The 26,177-nt window shown below is 47.4% G+C and overlaps 1 protein-coding gene across 2 annotated transcripts in view; it reads left to right on the plus strand.

Annotated features, from left to right (window-relative positions):
• The window catches only part of arhgap20b (Rho GTPase activating protein 20b), a 182,694-nt gene that overhangs the window by 70,453 nt on the left and 86,064 nt on the right, over positions 1 to 26,177 (plus strand). For both annotated transcript variants that reach the window (XM_085998845.1, XM_085998856.1), the window contains exons 3-5: positions 11,842 to 12,012; positions 24,625 to 24,774; positions 24,893 to 24,934. In XM_085998845.1, coding sequence (XP_085854971.1) covers positions 11,842 to 12,012; positions 24,625 to 24,774; positions 24,893 to 24,934 — 363 coding nt within the window. The remainder of the gene's footprint in view (positions 1 to 11,841; positions 12,013 to 24,624; positions 24,775 to 24,892; positions 24,935 to 26,177) is intronic.

A 26,177-nucleotide genomic window follows, 5' to 3' on the forward strand; every position in this document is an offset into this window, starting at 1 on the left:
TAGTCAAACACACGAGTGGATACATAATTGGCAAGTATCTCTAACTTATCAGGAACATTCTCACCACACACCCTGAGGAAGTTGCTGAAGGTATGAAACCAGTGTTTCCATACCTTAGCAGTTGTAGGTGAATTCAGGTCCAGGTCAAGTTGGGTGGGTCGGAGTAGTTTCTCCATGATGGATTGATTACTACCTCTGGTTCCCTTCTACCGTTTGAGTTGTAGCCGTCTGTTCCCAAAACCACTCAGAGCGTGGAGCAGCAAACAGTCAATTAAACTGACGTAAGAAAACTACTAGGCACTTGGTCAGAGCATTAAACAAGGCTTTAATCAACTGTTTCACAACATGGAGGTCTAGTTGTCCTTCATTAGTTCTTGTTTACAAAATGTCCTGAGCAAGCTGGGTCCATGCCCGAGTATTTATACTCTCCCTGGACAGCGCCACCAGCAGGCCGCCCAGTATTATTTTCATAAGTCATTTCTACATGAATGGCAAGATTCATGTCACTGGTTTTAGCAGACATTGAGGCCTAGAAATTCGGTTGGGTTAGCGCCCAATTAGGGGCGTTGGAGTGGCTTGCGCCGGCGGTATCGCTGCGCCCGAAATTGCGATGGGCCCTAACATCGGCGTTACCCGGTAGCGCTGCACCGGCACCGATGACGTCATCGGTGTGCGCAGCGCCCCGGTTGCAGTGGTAATCCGGCCCGATGGCCAAATTCAGTTGCGGCCGCCTCGCCCGTGGCAGCCGCAAACAACGATTGTGGAACGGGATGTTGCAGCACCGTAAGGCCGGCGCATAAAGGTGGAGCGGCGGCCGGCCGCTTTCCCGGCGGCCGGCCGCTTTCCCGGCGGCCGCCTGCCCGCACCTCCCTCCCCGGACTCCTGCACCACCCCCCCGCGGCACTGATGTGTGTGTCCCGCGAGCCCGGCACTTCTCCGAGGTGCCGGGCTCATTTGTCGGGGGAATCCACTGGTCAGCTGTCGGCTGCACGCAGCTCCTCCTTAAGTGAAGGAGGAGGCCTGCAGTACCCCAGCCTGCCGCACCGCATCGGGTGCCGCAGCGGGGGATTAGTGCCTGAAACCTGCATTCAACGCCCATAGCGAGGCGCTAAAACCCTCCATTAGCGCCCGCCGCCGTCTGGGCCCGGGGCAACTGAATTTTAGGCGGGCGCAGCGGCAATTATGGCGGGCGCAAAATTTCGGGCGCTAAAGCCCTGGCGGACTCAAACCGAATTTCTAGGCCTGAGTCTCCTAACTGCTCCAAGTTCAATACAAACACAATGTAATTGCTTGGTGTATCAATTGAAGTCATATCTTCAAAGTGTTTTTGTTGGTATCATATTTACTATGTATAAATTAAAGACACTTTGACTGAGTGTTTACTTGTTTTCTAGCTATCTTATTTGGTTGCATATTTAATCGTGTTTCCTGTCTTCCAAGTTTAACATAAAAACTATTTGACCAGCAGGTGTTTCTATTACTTGATGTCATCTTTTCAAAGGCACATGCCTCTTTTAATGTTTGTGTTTCTGTTCAACGTGTTAGCTTATAACACCTTAAACTGGGTCTTCCATTGTGTTATTCCCAAACTCCAGACTCTCTGGAATCGCCAAACTGCCATTTCAATAGGGTCATTGTTTTAGTATATTTAACTAATTCCCATTTCAAAGCTTGTTTGGTTTTTACAACATTGTTATCAAACCATCCCACCTCAGAAGCCTGTTTTTCTGTTTGCAGCCTGTGTCTCCGAGGCTTTAGATTTTTAAACCCAGTATATCATGTATTAATAAATATCAGAATTCTGTTCATATTATGGTGTATCTTTCTGAAATATGGCTTATTCTCTCACAATCAGGGCACCTCCACATCACCCAGCTGTCTTTTTGAACCACAAGGGCTTCCACTCCCTCAATGTGCAGCTCATCTGCAACCATAGTAAGATCATCATGCCTGTGTGCGCCAAATTCCCTGGCAGCTGCCATGACTCTTTCGTCCTGCGCCAGTCCACCCTCCCTCAGCTCTTTGCTCTTCCAAACAGACTTTCTGGCTGTCTGCTTGGAGACAAGGGCTATCCACTGAAGATGTGGCCCCTGACACCCCTGAGGAGGCCAAGTACTGAAGCCGAGGAGAGATATAATGAAAGCCACATTTCCACCAGATGTGTCATAGAGCAGACAATGGGCATGCTAAAAATGCGCTTCAGATGCCTTGACAGATCTGGAGGAGCCCTTCAGTACGTACCAGCCAGGGTCTCCAGAATTGTCGTGATCTGCTGCGCCCTGCACAACATAGCACAGCAGCGAGGATTAGTGCTGCATGAGGAGCAAGGCTCTGAGCGCACAGCCTCTTCAGAGGAGGAGGAGGAGAAGCAGAAGGTGCATCAGCTGGAAGATGAGTTGGAGGAGGAACAGGAGGAACCTAAGGTCCAGTTCTCACCAGCACCTGAGCATATTGCTGCCTGGGAGGCCAGGGAAGGCATCATCATAGCCAGATTTACTTCACTTGATGCTTTACACCCATATGGTTGCCACATGATGCGCCAGGTTGGCACCACCCCACAGCAACACCACAAAGCATCCCTACAATGACCAAGCCATTCCTTTCACACTGACCACCATTGCTTGAGGTAACGTTATGTCTCACCATTCATTCCAGCTCACCAATTCACTTCCAAAGTTGCACACAAATTTGTCCATGACTGGAAAGTGGTGAAAATAAATATTTTTATCTGTGACATCACAGTAATGGAAACTTAATATAAACATTTATTAAAACACCCAAGTGGTTACCCTTGTGCATCTACTTGTATTTCATCTTTCTCTTATGCATGCTTCTACGAGGTGCTACCCCTGTGGCTTCAGCAGAGGTAGAGGCAGCCTGCTTACTTCAAGAATGGGCACTGATACCATTATGCACATGATGACCATTCACTGGCTGCTGACATCAGTCCTCATATGAGTGACTACTGTATGCCATGTGGCTGTATGAGATGTAATCCTGTGTAATGTTATCTTATATCGTAGTATTAAGAGGCTTACGAGTAGATATCGTTGAGTACTCTTTATTAGGTTTTGAGCCAGTGCCAGCTCGTGTAGTACTGCCGCATGGCCAAGATGGCTTCCTATTTATCCGACTGCCGTCAAGCAGCTGTCTTTACTACAGCTACCGTCAAGCAGCTGTCTTTACTACAGCTACAGTTATCTGTACATCTTTCCCCCTCAACGATGACATAAACAGTAAACACCATAACATAACACATAGAACACATATTAACAACATATAAAAACAGTCAGTGTAACTACTATTAATTACTATTAACAACATGTAAAAACTGTCAGTGTAACTATACCTTGCAATAACTGCCGGTACATATAAACACTACCCACACCCAGAAGTCCATTAGCTGTTTACAGTCTTTCCCTTGTCTACAGGTCGAGTCTAACGACAGGCTTTCTGGTGCGCTGTGACCTGCGTAGCTGAGCGGGTATTTGCTGGGCCAACCCAGTTGTGTCCATTAAGTTCATGTCTGTACCACACGGATCCCTTGTCTCATTGTCACCCCTGTGTATTTCATCACTTTGTGGCATTGCCCTCGTCTCCTCGTCACTCTGTCGGATTTCCATCATCAGCTCATCCTCTCTGTCCTCCTGCGGCTGATAGGTCTCGGTGGTTTTCAGTAGGTGCCTCCTGTTTCTGCGATACACATTGCCATTTTCTGTCATGACACTGTATGACCTGGGGGCAACCTGTTGTAGAACGGTGGCTCTTTGATTCCATGACCCAGGCCCTTCAATGCAAACTACATCCTTCTCCTGTAGAGGCACTAGTGCAGTGGCTGTGCGGTCATGGAGCGTTTTTTGTTTCCGCTGAAGTTTGCGGGCCTTGTCTGCCCATACCTCATCTCTGTGATCAGGTGTGACATGCCTGGGAAGTTGAGTACGGATTTTGCGACCCAGTAAGAGCTCAGCTGGAGACTTGCCACTTTCCAGCGGGGCCGCCCTGTACGACATCATGGCCAGATATGGGTCAGTGTTGCTGTGTGCTGCTTTCTTTAATAGTCTTTTCACAATCTGCACCCCCTTCTCCGCTTTTCCATTGGCTTGAGGGTAGAACGGGCTGGAGGTTACATGCTTAAACTCATACTCTGTAGCAAATGACTGAAACTCATGACTGGCATAGGGAGAGCCATTATCAGAGACCAGAGTTAGAGGGATGCCCTGCCTGGGAAAGATTGACTTCAGGTGAGTTATCACAGCTCTTGACGTGGTGCTGGGTAGGAGAGCAATCTCAGGATAATTAGAGTAATAATCAATAACTAACAAATAGTCTTTTCCTTCGTAGTGAAAAATATCAGTTCCTACCTTTTCCCAAGGTTGTGATGGGAGCTCTGTGGTAATGAGGGGCTCTTTTATTTGCTTGTAGTGATATTCCTAACATGTAGCACACTCACTGATCATCTGGTCAATATCAGAGTTCATGTTTGACCAGTAGAGTGCCTCACGTGCTCTCCTTTTTGACTTTTCCACACCCAGGTGCCCTTCATGTATCCTGTGAAGCATTTCTCGTCGCATAGAGATGGGCACTACAATCCTGTCACACTTAAGCAGTAGTCCATTGACCACAGAAGGCTCAGACTGAATATGATGATATTGTTTACATGACCCTTTCTTCCAACCCTCTTGAAGATTTCTCATCACTTTCCTCAGAACAGGGTCCTTTGATGTCTCTGTGGCTATCTTTGATAGTTGTTCCTGTGAGGCGGGCAATGCTGCATAGACCATATCCACATGAAGGGCCACATCCTCTTCTGTTTCACTGTTTTGTGTGGCACGAGGCGCAGCCCTGGATAGTGTATCTGCAATGAACATTTGTGTCCCTGGCACATATGTGAGCTCAAAATCATAACATTGTAGTCTCATCATTAGGCGCTGTATCCGTGATGACATGTCACACAGATTCTTTTTTCTGATCCCTAGCAGTGGCTTATGGTCAGTGTCTAGGATAACCTTGGGAAGTCCATAGATGTAGGTATGAAATCTTTCACACCCAAATGCCAAGCCCAGGCACTCCTTCGCTATTTGCGCATACCGGCACTCTGCAGCCGTCATGGAGCGTGACGCATATGCCACTGGTCGCCATTCTCCTTCATCTTCCTGTAGAAGGACAGCCCCTAATCCATCCTTAGAGGCATCTGTGGACACTTTTGTCCTCTTTTCAGGGCAGAAGAACTTCAGTAGGGGTTCACTTGCTAGAATGTGTAGCAGCCCCTTCCATTCATTCTCATGTTCATGTCCCCATTGGAACTCTGTCTCTTGGGTTTTCTCAAGTGAGTGGTTTTCACTGCCAGATTTGGAATGAATTTCCCTAGGTAATTAACCATGCCAAGGGCCCGCTGAACCCCTTTCTTGTCCTTCAGTTTTTCCATGTCATGTATGGCCTTTACCTTTGACTTGTCTGGCTGAATCCCTTCTGCAGAAATCTTGTCCCTGAGGAATGTGATTTCATTGACGCTGAACTGACATTTGTCTTTATTTAGTTTGAGTCCATACTGCCGTATCCTCTGAAGTGTTTTTTCCAGTCTGGTGTCATGCTCTCCCTGAGTGGAGCCCCATACTACCAGATCATCCACGTACACCTGCACACCATCCAGGTCCTCGATGATTTGCTCCATTGCTCTGTGGAAGATTTCTGGGGCAGAGCTAATGCCGAAGGGCAGGCACTGGTAAGAGTATCGACCAAACGGGGTGTTAAAGGTGCACAGCTTAGTACTCTCTTCATCAAGTTTCAGCTGCCAGAATCCATGCGAGGCATCCATCTTGGAGAAGAATTTTGCTCCTGTCATTTCGCTGACTATTTCCTCTCTCTTTGGGATTTGATAGTGCTCTCTTTTTATATTAGCGTTAAGGTCCTTGGGATCCATGCAAACACGCAATTTATCAGTCTTTTTTGAATTGACGCAAACCATGGAATTTACCCAGTCGGTTCCTCAGTCTTCTTTATGACACCTAGTCCCTCCATGCGGCCTAGCTCTTTCCGCAGTTTCTCACGGAGGGCCACCGGAACTCTCCTGGGTGCGTGAATCACAGGTTGTGCGTCATCTCTCAGTTTGATGGAGTATGTAAAGGGCAGTGCTCCGAAACCCTGAAATACATCTGCGTACTTGTGTGTTATAGCATCATGCTTTATATTTGTATTGTCTTGGGGGGCACTCTGCACACAGTTCAGTTCATTAATAGTATAGACTCGTTTTACCAAGCCCAAATCCACACATGCCTTATCCCCCAACAGTGACTCATGTCCTTCAGGCACTATAACAAACGTCAATGGGTGAATGCGATTTTTACCTTAACATTCAGCCTACACGTTCCTTTTGTTTCAATACTTTGTCCATTGTACGCCTTCAAAGCCACTGTCTTGTTCAGTATTTTTGGTCTCACTTTGAGATTCTGTGCATCACTCCAGCTTATGAGGTTTGCCTTAGCACCTGTATCTAGCTTGAAGGGAACAATGGTGCCATTTACCAGCAAGGGGGCTATCCAAACTTCAGCCTTTAGTCCTACGGAATGTACTTCATTTTCCATATCTTTACCCTGTTTTAAGTCATTTTGCACCATTCCAACATACAAAGTCTCCGATTCCGTGTCTTCAGTCTCAATAGCATGCACTGTCTTTTTACCTTCGGTTTTCTCTTCCCAAAAGCACATTTTAGCAAAGTGATTCCTGCCTTTACATTTTGTGCAGTTCTTCCCATAAGCAGGACACTGTCTTGCCACGTGTCTATTGCCGCACCGTCTGCAATCGTATGGCGTCATAGTCCTGAACTCTGTGCACCCTCTTGAGTCCCTTCTGTGTACTACATCCACTGGTAGCTTGTCGAGTCCCAGCGCTCTCACGCCCGTTGCTGTAGTTCTCCCATCGAATTTTTGCATGTGCATGGCTGAGAGTTCATTAGCATGACATATTTTTACTGCAGCATCCAAAGTTAAGTCATTGTCCCTAAGCATTCTCTCCCTCACCTTCTTGTCAAGTATTCCGAAAACGACCTGATCGCGTATCATTGATTCCTTCAAGTCTCCAAAGTTACATGTTTGTGTTTTTGTTTTTAAGTCCGTCAGAAAAACATCAAAGGATTCTCCTTGCCTCTGCCCGCGGGAGCGAAAAACAAATCTCTCGAACATTTCATTTTTTTTAGGTGTGCAGTATTTATCGAACAAATCTATCACCTTGTCCAGATCATTTTTGTCACCTTCAGCTGCGAACGTAAATGTATTATACAGCTCGATTGCCTGCGAGCCAGCCATTGTTAGCAACAAAGCTACCTTACGTGTTCCAGAGCTAGTCATGGCGTCGATTGCTGTGAGGTAGAGAAGAAAGCGTTGTTTGAATTCGCGCCAATTTTCGTCCAGATTTCCTTCAAGTTGCAGGCTAGTTGGTGGTTTTATCCCTTCCATTGTTGTGGTATGCCCGTATCGTGCGTTCTATAAATCCTGGTACCATGTAATGTTATCTTATATAGTAGTATTATGAGGCTTACGAGTAGATATCGTTGAGTACTCTTTATTAGGTCTTGAGTCAGTGCCAGCTCATGTAGTACTGCCGCATGGCCAAGGTGGCTTCCTATTTATCCGACTGCCGTCAAGCAGCTGTCTTTACTACAGCTATCGTCAAGCAGCTGTCTTTACTACAGCTACAGTTATCTGTACATCCTGTCACCAGGTTGCTGAGATGTCCCCCTCTCTCCGTCTCCCACCTCCAGCTGCTCTGCAACTCCAGACACTTCTAAGACAACCTCCTCTGCTGCTGTTAAGGTGGCCAATGATGGAGGGCCACCTCCGGTTTTCTCCCTCTCCCTCTTATTGTGGGCTCTCTTCTCCTGCAAGGAGGGTAAGAAGAGAAGGTTGTGTGAGAGTGATGGAATGACTAAGGAATGAATGGGTTACATCTTTAGAGGGTGACGATGATGGAGTGGGGTGACAATGCCAAGTGGCCTCCTTGTGTGTTGTTAATTGGTATGATTGCATTAGGATGAGGATGAATGTGAGGGATGGTTAGTCAGATGGGGATGTGATAATGTAGACAGAGAGAGAGGGATGGGTGGACATGCAAGGTATGTTGGTGTGAGTAATGATGTGCAGGAGTAGTGTTGGGAAGGCAGAGTGATGGGGGTGTGATGAGAGGCATAGCAGGATGAAGGTGAGTGTGGCTTTGCACTCACCTTTCATGACCTAATGAGATCATTGAAACATTTCTGACACTGCACCCAGGTCCTCCAGACCACATCCCTGCTGATGACCTCTTCTGCTATTTGGAGCTAGGCTCCTTTGGTCTGCTGGGCCCATCAGAAGGGAAGAAGACCTCCCTGCGTGCTCTCACTCCCTCCACAAGCATATGGAGGGAGTCATCTGAGAACCTGGGTGCAGCCCTCTGCCTCTGTGCAGTCATGTTTGCTAGTCTTTCCAACACTCCAATGGCGCAGTGCACTACCTGCACAATCCTAGATGATCCTTCAAATGCAATGTGACCATGACGTCATCAGACCCGCACCATATGCTAGGGCTGGGTAACGCGCAGGGCTGCCTTAATAGGCGCCTTTAAGGGAAAGTCGATCTCAGGAGCGAGATGAAATGAATAATGGGGTCGCGACCCACCACGGCGTCCGCTCGCACCTGACCTGCCCAGGTATGGAAAATTCTGGCCTATATTTTGTTACTTAGGCTATTTCAAACTGCTCATAATTGCTGTAGAACATTTTGAACTCTTAAGGACTTCTGTTATCACACTTATTTTTTCTGTTCTGGAAGTAATTAACACGTGCCCAGCTTAAGGGTTTTCAAGATGTATGAAGCTGTTTAGAATCGTCTGCTTGATGACAGGAAGAAGCAGCAAATATGGCCAAGAGGGAGAAATAGTTGTGAGGGCAATATCAGGTTTTGGGCCTGTGAGTGCCAGCAGAAAGGAGATGCACAGTGAAGTGTTGCATGCTAAATTGAAGAGAGCCATGGGAAGTAGCGAAGGGAAGGATTGATAGTGCGAAAGCTAAATGATGGGCATGCAGGGATAAGCAGAGAGTATGAGAGAGGTGAAGGTGAATCTTACTTTGGCAGTCCTGGTCAGATCATTAATTTTTTTTCTCCAGGTCCTAGGGATGCCATTGACATGCTTTGCCACCTCTCCTCCTGCCTGTTGACCAATTTGTCTTGGTACCTGTTGCCCATCAAAGAGGAAGAAGAGCTCTTTCCTGTTGCTCAATTGGTCAATCAGCACCTCCACCAATGTGTGAAAAAACCTCAAGGTCCTGGTCAAAGTCACCTTGCTTGCTGTTGCACAGTCTCGTTGCCCACTACCCACAACTGTAAAAACCATCTCCCATTTAAGGTGCTGAGGGGTGCCTTTGTGCAGTAGCCAGCCTGCCAGATTTCTTGCCATTCAAGTCAGTGAGCTGCCTATAGGGCACAGGCCCAACACCACTTCCTTCAGTCATGTGCAGTACACGTCCCCACCCACCGCCTGCTTAACTTACACTGGAGATGACAATCATCCCTACCAAGTGTATCGGTCAGATTCCTGTGATGGTTGAAATGGGTGAATTCCATGAACTTATGCAGACTTTGGAAGTTTAAAGTTGATGACAGTTGGAAAATTGAAAATACTTGTGTGAGGGAAATGTCCATAGGATATGACCTTGTTGGTGGGTTAGCAGTAAATGTGACAGTGCAAGTGCTACATTCTGAAACTGTTGATCTGGCTGATGTGCCACATACAGAACCAGAGAGACATTTATTTCCCCTGTCACTCAGCCCAATAGATATTTTTTTAAGAGAGATTTCAGAACAGCTTTGATGAATGGGTGCCGCATTTTATGTTAACCCAGTGGCAGTTTCAATCTGTGAAATAAAATTGTTGAGGAGAAATGCATTTTAAAGTGAAGGATTTCAATGTTGGAGGAATGGAGCATTTTCCATAGATAATCCCAGATTATCAAGCATGAATAGCACTGGTTAGATGCAAAGTTAAAGCTCCTACTTCAGCATTCCACCGTTTTAAGAATTTGTGAAATCCTGGAGTGAAAAAGGTAATTTAGCTCAAGCCTGCTCCTTTCGGAATCCATGTATAATTGTTCTATCACAAAATTCAACTCCCCCTCCCCCCCTTCTCCACTACCAACACCTGTTGATGCTCTATTTTAAGGAACACTAATTTCCTTCCCCTACTTCCCTTGAAATAAAATCAAGCAGTGTTATTAATATCTCTGTAACCTTCCGTTACCCTTCTCCACAAATATCAATCCAGCTCCCTTTTAAAGGTCTCAGTTGAATCTGAATCAACTATCTTCTTTAGGAATCTGTTCTTAATCCTAATTTTAGAAGAGCCCCCACTAACACACCAGTGCTACATTTTTAATTTCACACACAGGTGAGTGTGATTACTTGGTATCGATTCATTGAGCAGGATTTTCATTGGGCCGTGGAGGCGGGATTGGAGGCATGTGGGGGTTTAAAATCCCGAAATCGGGGGTCCCGACCCCATCCCGCCCCCAACCCGTGCCAATTTCAAAGGAGGTGGGTACCCGCCCCGCACTGGGACCCGCTTCCCCGAGGCGGGAAGGGGATTAGTGCCAATTAACTGCCTGTTAACAGGTAGTTAACAGGCAGTTTTTAGCCTAATCCCTATTTTCATTGTTGAAATGTGGGATTCCCGACGGCTCCAAACCACGCCAAGTTAGCGAGGTGGGCCGTCGGGATGAAGGGTTTGGAGGGGTCGAGATGTCCGGTGTTCAGGTGAGTGGTGGGTGCTTGAGTGCAGAGGTAAGTGTGTTTGGTCTATGTAAAGTGTTTAAAGAAGTTCTACTAACCTTTACTTACCTTTACAGCCTTCCTTCCTTCAGGTCTCGGGAGTCCCTCATCTCACCGGCACAGAATGCAGAATGGCCGCCAGCTGTCAAAATCTGCAGCCTCTGCTTTCAGTTCTGGGGAGATCTCTAAATCATCCTGAGAGGAAGGAATTAATCTGGAGTACAGATTGTCAGTGTTTGACAGCTTCAAACAGCTGTGAAACGCTGATATTTCATCTGTCAAAAGGTCTTGACAGATGAAATGTCAATCTGTGACGTCACCTGTTGCCGGGTGGCCCTTAATTGGTCTGCTAAGCCCACTGGGCAGGCTCAACAAGGTCAATCAAGTCTAAATCGCGTGGGTTGGCTAGAACTCGATGGAGGCAGGACTACAACCCCAAAAGTTGTAGTCCCGCCTCCTGCCCGCCTCCTCAATGAAAATCCAGCCCATTGAATCTATTTCATGGAATAATCCTATAATTTTTTTCCCTCTCCTCTGTGGGCCTCTACTCTACTTGGTCACCGTCTACAGCACCATGATTAAAATTGGGTGCTCATCACATGGGAAACCACAGGTACAAGCAATCACTCTGTAGTGCAGCATTCCTGAGGGTCGCCCTCAAGTAAGACAATGGGTGGGATTGCAGCAATTTACATTTTTAATGTGCCTTGCATGTAACAAAACATCCCAAGGCATTTTACAAGGGAAACACTGCCCTCAGAGGGAATTCGCAGGCAGCCTACAAGATATCCACACTGTTATACCAGGAGCTTTGGCCTGGATATCTGACTTAGATATTGATATTTAATTTGTTTTTGCTACTACCATATGAATGAAGAAGAAGTGTGGGGAACACTGATGTAGGCCATAATATAAAATGGTATATTACACTTTCTTGATGTACCACTTGAAAAGGGCCAAAAATCCTTAAGAGCAAATGTTTATAATGAATTTAATTTGCTTTTCTACCATTTAGACGAGTTTTTTGACAACTTGTTTTTCTGCACAGAGATGGACTGATTTCCCCTACGTCTCCTGACAGCAAATCACTCGTTCGGGCCTTCAGCAGCCCCACTACAACCTTTATCATGGATGAACGAGTCCAGCTCACAACAGGACTGCAGACACAGGAGCGCCACCTCTTCCTCTTTAGTGATGTCTTGGTGATCACAAAATCAAAGTAAGAATTTCATACACTAATTAACAACATCCCAAATGATACATTTTGCCACACTTAAAGTCAGACTCAGTTATGTTGAACTTTTCACCATGTGGCAAACTGTGCGATTCTCTTACCTATTGTCATTGTTCCTCTATTACAAGACAGAGTCACTTGTTCATACATTGCTGGTGAGTATACGCACACTTGGGTCTCCTTAAGCCTTGGTTCTTGACAACCAGTGCCTAAGATTTAGGTTTAGGTAAGTGGAGTATATTCCTACAGGGAGAAATTGTGCATTGTGTATCAGACAAATGGGAACCCTCCTTATGTGGATTTTCAGTAGTTTGGTTTAAGAACATAAGAACATAAGAAATAGGAGCAGGAGTAGGCCATTTGGCCCCTCGAGCCTGCTCCGCTATTCAATAAGATCATGGCTGATCTGATCTTGGCCTCAACTACATTTTCCTTCCCGCTCCCCATAACCCTTAACACCCCTATAGTTCAAAAATCTGTCTATCTCCACCTTAAATATATTCAATGACCCAGCCTCCACAGCTCTCTAGGGTAGAGAATTCCAAAGATTCACGACCCTCTGAGAGAAGAAATTCCTCCTCATCTCTGTTTTAAATGGGCGACCCCTTATTCTGAAACTATGCCCCCTAGATCTAGATTCCCTCAAGAGGGGAAACATCCTCTCAGCTTCTAACCTGTCAAGCCCCCTTAGAATCTTTTGGAGGAGAAATTCAGTTGGTTGCACCACCCGTTAGCGCCTTAAGAGGGCGATAAGTGGGGCGCGAGCCAACTAGTGCCCGGGCGCGACGAGACCTGTGCCTCTCGCGAAATTGAGCGGACATTTAGTGGTGGCGCTAAACCGCAACGCCCGCTCAGCTGCGCACGCAGATCCTGACGCCATTTCAGAGTGCAATGCCCTTGGGGCGCCCCGGACCGGAAATTCAGTGGCGACCCCCTCCTTTCCGCCTGTCGCTCCCAACGACTGGTTGACTGGAACGGTTCCCAGTCGCTGTGGGGCTGGGGGGGGGGGCGCTATTTAAAGGGGGCTCTTCCTGGCTTCTTTGTGGTAGCCATTTTTGGACCACTCCTTCTGAGAGAGAGAGAGAGATTTGCAGAGAGACAAAGGGAGAGAGCTTTCTGCATTGAGTCAGCGCTCGCTGAGGTACTTTTGGCTTCTGACCAGAACTTTGTAGTTGCTTTGCTTTTTCACCGGCATAACCTTGAGTGGCCAAATACTATGGGGGCTGCAATGGGGGGGAACGTTGGGCTTCTCCATTACATTGAGAGGGCACAGAGACGCAGAGAGAGAGAGTGCCAATCATGGCCAGACGGAGGAGGGCCAACAGGCGTTGGCACACGAGACCTTACGCTCCCAGGGTTTTCCGCCAACAGTTCTCATACCTCAATATGTCTGAGGAGCAGTGTTTTCGGAGGCTGCGATTCAGAAGGGAGGTGGTCACTGAGCTCTGCCACCTGCTTCAGCCAGATCTGCAGCATCAACTGAGGAGCAGGACGTCTCTGTCGGTGGCAGTGAAGGTAACAGTGGCTCTCAACTTCTATGCCACTGGCTCCTTTCAATCCGCTACTGGGGACATTGCCAATATCTCCCAGTTCGCGGTGCATTGCTGCATCCTTCAAGTCACGAATGCCCTCTTTAAAAGGAGACGTCAGTACATCTCCTTCCCCATGACCCCGGACAAGCAGCAAGTGCGTGCAATGGGCTTTGCAAGAATAGCGGGCTTCCCCATGGTCCAGGGCACCATTGACTGCACGCATGTGGCTTTGCGGGCGCCGCAAAAGAATGCCGAGGATTACCGCAACCGAAAGGGGTTCCATTCGTTGAACGTCCAGTTGGTGTGTGACCACAGACAGCTGATAGTCGCTGTCAATGCCCGCTTTCCAGGCAGCAGCCACAATGCCTTCATCCTGCGCCAGACTTCTGTGGCAGATCTTTTCGAGGCCCCAGCTCACCCAGGAGGCTGGCTTCTTGGGGACAAGGGCTATCCTATGTGCACCTGGCTGATGACCCCGCTCCGTTCGCCCAGCACCCCTGCTCAAGAATGATACAATGAGAGCCATCAAGCTACCAGGAACATCGTTGAGCACACAATCGGCGTGCTCAAGCAACGGTTCCGCTGTCTGGACCATTCTGGAGGAGCCCTTCAGTACTCACCTGAGTGAGTCTCCCATTTCGTTGTTGTGTGCTGCATGCTGCATAACCTGGCAATCCTCAGGACTCAGCCACTGCCACCAGACATTGGAGCACCAGCAGAGGAGGAGAAGGAGGAGGAGGAGGAGGAGCAGCAGCACCAAGATGGGAGGGAGGCACAAAGTGCAAGGGCCGTCCGTCAGCGGCTTATAGCAAGTCGCTTCTAGGCCCCCTCTGAGGGAATGGCTTCTGCCATTCAAAGAACACCATGCTGCAACCCCTAAGCCGGTCAAGGCAACAAATAGTTCAAAGAGCAAACATGCACATTCTGAATAAAGACACTTCTTTATTTAACAAACTCCGTGCCCTTCCCGCATGACAAAGTAATACAGAGAAACCTCCCAAAAAACAGTCAGTCACATAACTGGCTCTCACAACCTGGAGACAATGACCAAAACAGTAACAAAAATATGACCACAATCCTCGGCCTTCAATTAAACAATTAACAACATTTTGCCACACCTCCTACTTTTTGCCCTTTGAGGGTGATCTGCTTCGCTTGCGAGATTGTCCCCTTCCCACCCTGCAGCTCCTCCGCAATGGGACCCCAGTGGCTGCAGCAAGGCTGGGGGAAGGCTGCTGAGTGTCAGAAACTGAGACTGCAGATGCCCTTGAGGGACGGCCTGGACCAGCTCTGGGCCTGGAGGGCCTGGCTGCTGACTGCTCCAACTCTGCATGGGTGGCACCAGTCTGTCCTACAGGTGGTGGCAGCTGCAGTGGAGAAGTGACAGTGCTGGCAGCAGGAATGCTGTTATCGTGAGAGAGGACAGCAGCTCCCTGTTCGGCCGACAAACTGGCACACCCACGGGGCAGCACTGCAGCATGCGGAGCAATCTGCTGAAGCACAGATTGCTGGCCTGCTGCGGCGCGATGAGGGCCCCGTCGAATCCTGCCCGATCCAGCGAGGGTGGCAGCAGTCAGTGCTCGTGTGGCCTCAGTCTGCGTCTGCATGAGACCAGCCACTGACTGCATTGCAGCACTAAGTAATTGCGTGGCAGCCGTCTGTGCTGCGCCAAAGTCCTGGAGACTCCTTGCCTGTGCTGCGCCGAAGACCTGGAGACTCCTTGCCTGTGCTGCGCCGAAGACCTGGAGACTCCTTGCCTGTGCTGCGCCGAAGTCCTGGACACTCCTTGCCAGTGACTCAATGGATTCAGGCATCCTTGCCACTGCAGCCATGAACTCAGTGTGCCTGCGCTCCGCCTGGGCGCTCATTTCAGCGAGGAGCCGCACTTCTTCTGCGCTCACTGTAGCAGGACTCGAGGCCAGACTCTCCCTCCGGGGAGAAGGCTGCCGAGCTTCCCTACCCCCCTCATGTTGCTGCAGCCCGCTGGGCCCCGGAACTTCACCCTCCTCAGACCATTCCCCCCTGCTCCCCTCCAGGGAAGACGCGTCCCCATTATGGCCATGGGCTGCCTCGGCTGAGGGTGGCATTGATGGTCCGGCTTCCTCCTCCTCGTCACCTTCAGAATCACTCACAGTGGCAGCTTGAGGGTCCGCCTCCTCAGCTGATGAATCAGCATCTGAAAGCAAGGAGGTACAAGAGTGGCTTTAGCGTGAGGACAGGGTGGCAGCAAGGGAGGCATGAGTGCTGCAATGTACTGATTTGGCTCGAAAGTGGCAAAGAATGCTGGTGTGAGGAACAATTGGAAGGAGAGAGGTCAAAAAGGTGATGACCTTACCATTGCTGTCCATAACGGGGTCGGCATCTCCAGTGGCAACGGGTCCAATCATCCGGCCTGCCATAATCCGCTGGACTCGCTGCTCCAGATCGGTCAGGGCTTGAAGGTGAGGCCGGCCTCCCCCGGTCCGTTGCTGCTGCCTCCTGTTATGCGCCAGCTTGCCCTGCAAGAGAAAGGACGGGCTCTGAGTACAGTGTGCAGCCCTGATCTTGGCTGCAATGCCTCCCATGGTCGAATAGCCCTTACAATGTGCAGCCCTGATCTTGGCTGCAATGCCTCCCATGGTCGAATAGCCCTTACAGTGTGTAAAGTGCTGAATGTGCGTGTGAGTTTCCTGAAAGGGCCATAGGTGTTGGATGAGGGCTGGGCATTGGGGCTTTCAGGACCCTTTGGCCATAAAGTGAGGTAGACATGCAGGGATGAAGAGGGTTCTGAAAAGGGCACTCACCCTGACGACCCGAGTGAGGTCGTTGAACTTCTTCCTGCATTGCACAGGGGTCCTAGGCACCATGCTGCTGGAGGTCACTCTGTGAGCCACCTCCCTCCAAGCTTTGCGGCAGTCGGTGGGCAGCGGCCTCCTGCCACTGTCCGGAAACAGGAGAGATCGCCTGCGCATCACCGCGCCAACCAGAACCTCCAAGGCCCCCTCGCTGAACCGCTGCGCTCGCTCCCTGGCCCTCTCCATGATCCTTGGCTTAAGGATGTGGCAACAGGTCTGTCCAGGCCGAGATTCAGGGCTCTGAAGCGCAGGGTGTAGCTGCAATTCAAGATCGACCCTCCCCTTTAAGAGCTGACCGGCGCCAGCGTGTCTGTGTCCAATCGCTAACTGGCTGCACCTGCGCTGCGCCCGCCCTCGGAGGTAGCGCCTCGCGCCTCCGGCTTAGCACCTTAAGACAGTCGTGCAGCGCCTGTTTTAGCACTCCAAGCACCTCCTGGGGCGAAGGAGGCCAATTTACCAGTAGGTGGCGATAATTTGCGCCAGGCGCAAAATCTCGCACCCGGCCGATACTTACGCCCCAAACGGGATGATACCGAATTTCTCCCCCTATATGTTTCAATAAGATCACCTCTCATTCTTCTAAACTCCAATGAGTATAGGCCCAACCTGTTCAACCTTTCTTCATACGACAACCCCTTCATCCCAGAAATCAACCTAGTATACCTTCTCTGAACTGCCTCCAATGCAAGTATATCCCTCCTTAAATACGGAAACCAAAACTGTACACAGTACTCCACGTATGGCCTCACCAACGCCCTGTATTGTTGTAGCAGGACTTCCCTACTTTTATACTCCACCCCCCTTGCAATAAAGGCCAGTATTCCATTTGCCTTCCTAATTAATTGCTGTACCTGCATGCTAACTTTTTGTGTATCATGTACAAGGACCCTCAGATCCCTCTGTACTGCAGCATTTTGTAGTCTCTCTCCATTTAAATAATAATTTGCTTTTTTATTCTTCCTACCAAAGTGGATAACCTCACATTTTCCCACATTATACTCCATCTGCCAAATTTTTGCCCACTCACTTAACCTATCTATATCCCTTTGCAGATCCTTTGTGTCCTCCTCACAACTTGTTTTCCCACCTATCTTTGTATCATCATAAAATTTGGCTACAGTACGCTCGGTCCCTTCCTCCAAGTCATTAATATAGATTGTAAATAGTTGAGGCTCCAGCACTGATCCCTGTGGCATCCCACTAGTTACAGTTTGCCAACCTGAAAATGACCCATTTATCCCGACTCTGTTTTCTGTTAGTTAGCCAATCCACTATTTCTTTTCAATTCAATTCAAATCGCTTTATTGGCATGACAAGGTACATCTTATGTTGCCAAAGTGTCGAAAAACATTCATGGTTGTACACAAAAATACAGATCTATCCATACAGTGTATAAACAGATATAACCCTGAGTGTATAAATATACATTCATATAATTTGTATATACTCTTTTCTTATATTTAGTGGTTGTCCCTCTGTTTATGGCAAGCTGTAACATAGTGTGCCGCTAAGGTTACACAATTTCTCTCTTCCCCTAGTAGGTATGGGAGTTTTTGGTCGTCATTCAAATTTCTGAATTCCGGGCATATTTTTGTGAATTTTGGGTAGAAATTCTCCCTTATGCCCTGATATTTTCTACAAGCTGTGAGGAATTGCATCTCTGTCTCCACCACTCCCTGACTGCAGTGAGAGCATATCCTGTCCTCTCTTGGTAGCCGGGTCTGCCTGTGTCTACCTTTTTCGATCGCCAGGCTATGTTCACTAAGTCTGTACATTGTCAAGGTTTTTCTCAGTTTGCTATCCTTTACCCTGGTCGTGTAATCAGCCATGTTGTATTGTCTGTTTAGGGCCAAGTAGCAATTGAGTTTGCTTTGGGTTTTTGTTGTTTCTGCCCAATATGACAGATATTTTTCCTTTTGCTTAGTGACGATTGTGTTGGGTCGAATTCTTTGTGTTACGCTGTCACTGTCCTGGGGCTGGTTATTGTTATTAGTGTTAGTAGTTACTTCACTGAGTCCCAGGACTAGTTGACTGAGGGTATTCTTCTTTATGGTCCTCTCTTGGCATTTCAGGGCTTCGTAATGATAGCATTGGGGGTTGCTCATTTCTAGGTGTTTCCAAAATTTGGTGGCTCTTTTTTGGATAGTGATTATTAATGGATATTGGCCTAGTTCTGCCCTGCATGCATTGTTTACGGTTTTCCTTTGAGTCCGGAGAATTCTGCATGTAGGATCTCAATTGGGTGTTTGTCCCATTTTGCAAATTCTTGTTGTGTTAGCAGTCCCCACACCTCACTGCCACAGAGTGCAATTGGTTCAATTACTGATTTGAAAATTTTGAGCCAAATGCTAATTGGGATTTCTATTTGGATTGATTTTTTAATGGCATAGAAAGCCCTTCTTGCTTTCTCTTTCAGTTCATTCACAGCCAGATGAAAATTTCCTGTAGAACTGATTTTTAAGCCCAAGTATGTGTAGTTAGTGGTTTGTTCAATTTTGGTTGTTCCTAGTGTGAAATTTATTTTGGGTCCCTGATGTCTGGATCTTTGCTGGAACACAAGGACTTTGGTTTTTTGGGGATTTATTGTCAGGGCCCAGGTCTGGCAGAACGACTCCAGCAGATCCAGGTTCTGCTGTAGACCCTCCTTAGTTGGTGACAGCAGAACCAGGTCATCTGCATAGAGGAGGAATTTAACTTTGGATTCATATAGGGTGAGGCTGGGTGCTGTAGATTGTTCAAGAAGTTTTGCCAGTTCATTTATGTAAATATTAAAGAGTGTCGGTGAGATTGGCGAGCCCTGCGTCACCCCCCGCCCCTGTGGGAAGTATTTTGTTTGTTTGTCTCCAATTTTAACTGCACATTTGTTGTTTGTATACATTGATTTAATTACATCATATGTTTTTCCCCCTACCCCGCTTTCGATAAGTTTCAGGAATAAACCGTCGTGCCAGATGGAATCGAAAGCCTTCTGGAAATCTATAAAGCATGCGTAGATTTTGCTTTTGTTTTGATGAACGTGTTTGTCAATTAGGGTCTGTAGGGTGAAGATATGATCTGATGTTCTATAGTTTGGCAGGAATCCAATTTGGCTTTTACTCAAGACATTGTGCTCCTCAAGGAAGTTTATAAGTCTTTTGTTTATGATACTACAGAATACCTTCCCCAGGTTACTGTTTACACAGATGCCTCGATAGTTATTTGGGTCGACTTTGTCCCCACTTTTGTATATGGGCATTATGAGTCCTTTGTTCCAGATATCAGGGAAGTAACCGACACTCAGAACCAAGTTGAAGAGTTTTAGGATAGCCTGTTTCATTTTATCGTCTGTGTGTTTAATCATCTCGCTTAGTATGCCGTCTGCACCGCAAGCTTTTCCTGGTCGCAGGTCCTTGAGTTTTTCAACTAGTTCTTTTTCTGTTATTATGGAGTCTAGCGGGTTTTGGCTATCTTTTATGGCCATTTCGAGCTTTTCCAGTTTTTTGCATATTTGGTGTTGCTCTGGTCTTAGTGTGTTTTTCTGGTATAATTTTTCATAGTGGTTTTCCCATGTGTCTCCATTTTGAATGGCCAATTCGTCGTGTTGTTTTTTGTGTAATGTATTCCAGTTGTCCCAGAAACAATTGGAATCAATGGATTCCTCAATGGAACTGAGTGTATTCTTAATATACTGCTCTTTTTTGATTCTTTGTGTGTTTCTGTATTGTGTTAGTGTCTGACAATAAGTAAGGCGTAATTCCTCGTTTTCCGGCTGTCTGTGTTTTTGGTTTGATATTTTTCTAAGTTTTTTCCTCATGTTATGGCAATCTGGGTCAAACCATTTTTCATAGTTTTTTGTTTTGGGTTTGTTCTTGCGAGCTTTCAAGTTTGACCTTGTTGCCAAATTATCAAAAATATTGTTTAGGTTATCCACTGCCCGGTTTACGCCTTCTTTATTGTGAGTGTATATGCTATCCAGAAAGGTGTCCAATAGAGCTTGAGTTGATTCATTGCTAATTGCTTTCTGGTATTTTTCCGTGCTGTTTTTGGCCCATCTGTACGATTTTTTGGTGTTGTACAGCTTACTGGGTTGTGTTTCTGTGTTGGTTGTTTCTGTCTTTTTCAGATACATAGGCCTAGAAATTCACTTGGGCGCGGGCAGCTCGCTCGCGCCCAAAAGTTAGCGCTGGGCGGGGAGGCATTAGCGCACGCCGTATATTCGTCTTCTGCGCCCCAATTCGGAAGCGGGCGCTATACCAGGGTGTGCCCACCTCCGTTTGGGGCGCTGCAACTGAATATCGGCGCGCTAGTTGCCGCAGCGCCACCCAGTGTGGTGCGGCAGGCTGCGGTACTGCAGGCCTCCCCCTTCTCTTAAGGGGGAGGTGCCTGCAACGGCCGGAGCCCCGATCGCGAGTGCCGGCAAAAGAGCCCGGCACAACGGAGAAGTGCCGGGCTCCACGGAAACCAGCCGGCAATGCCGCGGGGGGCGGGGTGGAGGAGGCCGGGGAAGGAGGTGCGGGCAGGCGGCCGCCGAAAAAGCGGCCGGCCGCACCTTCAGCTTTAAAGCGCCCCACTATGGCAGCAGGACGGCCCCGTTTTCTGTTCGCTGTTTGCGCCCGCTTCGGAGGAGGCGGGCGCAAATAAATATGGGATCGGCGCGGTTTCGGGGCGTTACGGGCCACCGCGCACACCGATGACGTCATCGGTCCCGGCGCAGCGCTAACGGCTACCGCCGTCAATACCGCTGCACTCAATTTCAGCGCTACCACCCCGCCGGCGCAAAAGACCTCTTTAGGCGCTAAGTGGGCGCAAGGCCCACTGAATTTCTAGGCCATAGTAATTTGACTGTGGTCTGACAGTGTTGTTTGTGGTTTGACTGTGAATGCTCTGAAAGAGGATGGGTCCAAATCCGTAATCATATAGTCTACGGTGCTACAGCCAAGAGGTGAGCAATAGGTCGATCTTCCTAGGAGGTCTCCCATGAACCTACCATTGACAATGTACAGACCCAGGCTTCGACAGAGCTGCAGGAGCTGTTTTCCGTTGGTATTTGTCTGTTTGTCGCAGTTATGCCTGTATGGAAGGGAAGGGATATCGAAGTGGTTATTCCCGAATATGTAATTGTTTCCCTGATTATTGGTGAAGTCTGGTTCTTCGCCAGTTCTTGAATTGAGGTCACCACAGATCAACACGTTCCCCTGGGCCTGGAAATGGATAATCTCCCTCTCAATGTTGGAGAAGGTGTCTTCTTTAAAGTACGGGGATTCCATCGGGGATCCCGTTATCTTGTGCAGTAACCTTTTATGTGGCACCTTATCGAATGCCATCTGGAAATCCAAATATACCACATCTACTGGTTCGCCTTTATCCATCCTACTCGTTACATCCTCAAAGAACTCTATCAAATTTGTTAAACATGATTTCCCTTTCATAAAACCATGCTGACTCTGCTTGATTGTATTATGATTTTCTAAATGTTCTGCTACTAGAAACATAGAAACATAGAAGATAGGAGCAGGAGTAGGCCATTCGGCCCCTCGAGCCTGCTCCGCCATTCAATGCGATCATGACTGATCATCCAAATTCAGTACCCGGTCCCTGCTTTCTCCCCATACCCCTTGATCCCTTTAGCCTTAAGAAATATATCCAACTCCTTCTTGAATATATTTAATGAATTGGCCTCTACTGCCTTCTGTGGTAGAGAATTCCACAGGTTCACCACTCTCTGGGTGAAGAAATTCCTCCTCATTTCTGTCCTAAATGGCTTACCCCTTATCCTTAGACTGTGACCTCTGGTTCTGGACTCCCCGACCATTGGGAACATCCTTCCTGCATCTAGTCTGTCCAGTCCTGTCAGAATTTTATAAGTTTCAATGAGATCCCCTCTCATTCTTCTAAACTCTAGCGAGTATAAGCCCAATCGACCCAATCTCTCCTCATACGTCATTCCTGCCATCCCAGGTATCAGCCTGGTGAATCTTCGCTGAACTCCTTCCATGGCAAGAACATCCTTCCTCAGATAAGGCGACCAAAACTGCACACAATACTCAAGATGTGGTCTCACCAAGGCCCTGTACAACTGCAGCAAGACATCCTTGTTCCTGTACTCAAACCCTCTCGCTACGAAGGCCAACATACCATTTGCCTTCTTAACCGCCTGCTGCACCTGCATGCTTACCTTCAGCGACTGGTGCACAAGGACACCCAGGTCTCGTTGCACTTCCCCTTCTCCCAATCTATTGTCATTCAGATAATAATCTGCCTTCCTGTTTTTGCCACCAAAGTGGATAACCTCACATTTATCCACGTTATATTGCATCTGCCATGCCATACTTCCTTAATAATGGATTCCAGCATTTTCCCAATGACAGATGTTAGGCTAACTGGTCTATAGTTTCCTGCTTTCTGTCTCCCTCCTTTCTTGAATAGGGGCATTACATTTGCTGGGACCTCTCCAGAATCCAGGGAATTTTGGTAGATTACAATCAATGCATCCACTATCTCTGCAGGGGACTTGTCCACCTTTAGTCTCATTAGTTTGCCTAGTACTTTTTCTCTAGTGATAGTTTGGAGACTGTTAAGCATTACGATGGACTCCAGTATGTGTCCAGATATCTGGTTGATTGAAAAAGCAATTCCAGTATACAGTATATATTGTTCATTATATATGGTAGAGGTTGATCCTTACAAAGCAGTTTAAACACAACCCAAGGGACTAGTGCTGGTGAGTGGTATTGGTAATTAGGTATTAGTTTTAAGTGTGCACCAATGTTGATGATTAATGAATGTTTTTAGTTGTGTTGCTGCACTTTTGTGAATTTCCATGGGCAAGTGGAGAGTATTCCATCACACTCCTGACTTGTGCCTTTTAGATGGTGGAAAGGCTTTGGGGAGTCAGGAGATGAGACACTTGCCACAGAATACCCAGCCTCCGACCTGCTCTTGTAGTCACAGTATTTATGTGGCTGGTCCAGTTAAGTTTCTGGTCAATGATGACCCCCAGGATGTTGATGGTGGGGGATTCGGTGATGGTAATGCCATCGAATGTCAAGAGGCAGTGTTTAGATTCTCGCTTGTTGGAGATAGTCATTGCCTGGCACTTCTGTGGTGCGAATGTTACCTGCCACTTATCAGCCCAAGCCTGAACATCGTCCAGGTCTTGCTGCATGCAGGCATGGACTGCTTCATTATCTGAGGAGTTGTGAGTGGCACTGAACACTGCGCAGTCATCAGCGAATATCCCCATTTCTGACCTTATGTTGGAGGGAAGTCTTGCTACAACTGTACAGGGCTTTGGTGAGACCACACCTTGAGTACTGCGTACAGTTTTGGTCTCCTTATTTAAGGAGGGATGTACTTGCATTGGAGGCAGTTCAGAAAAGGTTTACTAGGTTGATTCCTGGGATGAAGGGGTTGTCTTATGAGGAAAGGTTGAGCAGGTTGGGCCTACACTCATTGGAGTTTAGAAGAATGAGAGGTGATCTTATTGAAGCATATAAGATTCTGAGGGGGGCTTGACAGGTTAGATGCTGAGAGGATGTTTCCCCTCGTGGGGGTATCTAGAACTAGGGGGAATAGTTTCAGAATAAGGGGTCGCCCATTTAAGATGGAGACGAGGAGGAATTTCTTCTCTCAGAGGGTCGTGAATCTTTGAAATTCTCTTCCCCAGAGAGCTGTGGAGGCTGAGTCATTGAATATATTCAAGGCTGAGATAGACAGATTTTTGAACTACAGGGGAGTCAAGGGTTATGTGGAACAGGCAGAAAAGTGGAGTTGAGGCTAAGTTCAGATCAGCCATGATCTTATTGAATGGCGGAGCAGGCTCGAGGGGCCGAATGGCCTACTCCTGCTCCTATTTCTTATGTTCTTATGCTTGGAGGAGGGTAGCCTCTATGGTTAAAGACTACCAAACAGCATAGAGGTAGAGTACATACATAGCTGTCCTGGAAATTGGGTAAGTGAACATCTCCAATTTGACACCACCATTATTTCTTTATTTTCCAACGCACTGAGTCTTTGCTGAGCTACAGTTACATGGGAGCTGGCAGCCCTCCACTACCCCAGCCTAGTGTCAATTCTGCATGTGTGAGCCTAGTCAATGAGTACCACCCAGCTATTCAACTGTGGAAGCATCAAAGCCAAGCCCAACCCTCACCCGACATTCACACATAAACTTACCAGCAGAGTTCACTGGATACCCATCATCTGCACGAAATCTGATTGAGTTTTCCATTCTCTTCCTTACTACCTCACAGGTCATCAACAAACTTAAAGCTGAAGAACCAGGTCAGGGTGTGTGAGATGTGGACAGCCTTCTGCATCGATGAAGTGTGTGAGAGGAAAACAACTCCAGAAAATTCCTTTGTCATCGGATGGCCCACAACTAACTGCGTGATCACCTTTAGGTGAAAGATCATTTTGCATCTTTTTGTTTCTTTTTGCAATTTTCCTGGGAGGGTGCAATGGAGAGACTTTAATGCAACATGTCAAAAACTGATCCAATCTTTCCTAAATATCTTTCAGTTCTTCAGAAGCGAAGGAAAAATGGCTTTCAGCACTGCAATGGTAAGAAGTTCAATTCTTATTTAAGCCATAATCGAGCATAACCGGCATGGACTAGTTGGGCTGAATGGCCTGTTTCTGTGCCATATATCCTATGTAATCCTATGTAATGGTACATGTGCTGTTTTATGTGGTGCAGAGTGGTGTCTCTGTGGTGTGATTCTGACAAAAACACCTTAAAATGGACATTAACTGTTTTGATTTCTTTCTTGAAGTGGGGTACAGTTCCATTGGTGTCGGCCACTCTCTGCTACCTCGCCATGGGGACATTCTTCATGAGCGAGTCTAGACAGTGAGTATCAACTGGCTATTCAATTGCAAAGGCCATCACAACCTGATCCAAAGCTGCCCTTATTCAATTTCCACACTTCCACACTTTCTGGAAAGGTACAAAGCTTAAAAATTTCTGTTGGTGTGCTATTCAGTAGTAATCTAAAAGTACTGTGGGGGGTGAAGGGGTGGGGGGAAATTGTTCCTAATATTGCTGTTTTCAGTCTATACGCTATACCTCCTGCTGAGGTCTAGGGCTACTAGATTCCCATCAGATTGTCAGTGGACATCTGTTGCCTGCCAACAGACTTACTACATCCACAAAGGAATGACCTGGAAGGAGCGGTGGATTATGTATCACACATCGGAAATAAAGCACAGGCGCCACTGTGCCAACGCTAGCTGGTAACATTCACCCATTACATGTGGAACAAACAAATGCTTCGCATTGATTTAAAGATTATTATTGGTTACAAAATATCAGGAGCTGAGCATAAGATGGCAATAGATGGCACTTGAAGAGCTGAAAGGGAAGGTCAAGGTGGTTTGGGCACTAATTTGACAGATGTGGTTTCCCCCTTTAATAAATAGTGTAGCTTTGGCATTGCTTGGAAGGCATCTGGAATTGGTGACTGGTAGACCAGTCTGTATTGCTGATACTGCTGTTAATTAATTATTGGCACTTGCACTCTTCTTCTTCTTTCATATGGTAGTAGCAAAGCAAATCAGATGTCAATATCTAAGTCCGATATCCAGGCCAAAGTGTAACAGCGTGGATATCTTGCAGGCTGCCTGTGAATTTCCTCTGAGGGAAGTGCTTAATGATGTGCTCCAGGGTCTGATCAGGAGCTCCACAGGCACATGATTTTACTCTGCCACGGCTTTGCCACTCCAGTCCTCGAGATGCTGGGAGTGTCAGACATTAAGATACGTTTGATAACAATTCTGGTTGTAGTGTGAACTTTGTTACACCTGC

This window comes from Somniosus microcephalus, chromosome 1 (genome assembly GCF_052327205.1).
Source record: "Somniosus microcephalus isolate GS21.2 chromosome 1, FLI_Smic_1.0, whole genome shotgun sequence".
Classification (NCBI taxonomy): domain Eukaryota; kingdom Metazoa; phylum Chordata; class Chondrichthyes; order Squaliformes; family Somniosidae; genus Somniosus; species Somniosus microcephalus.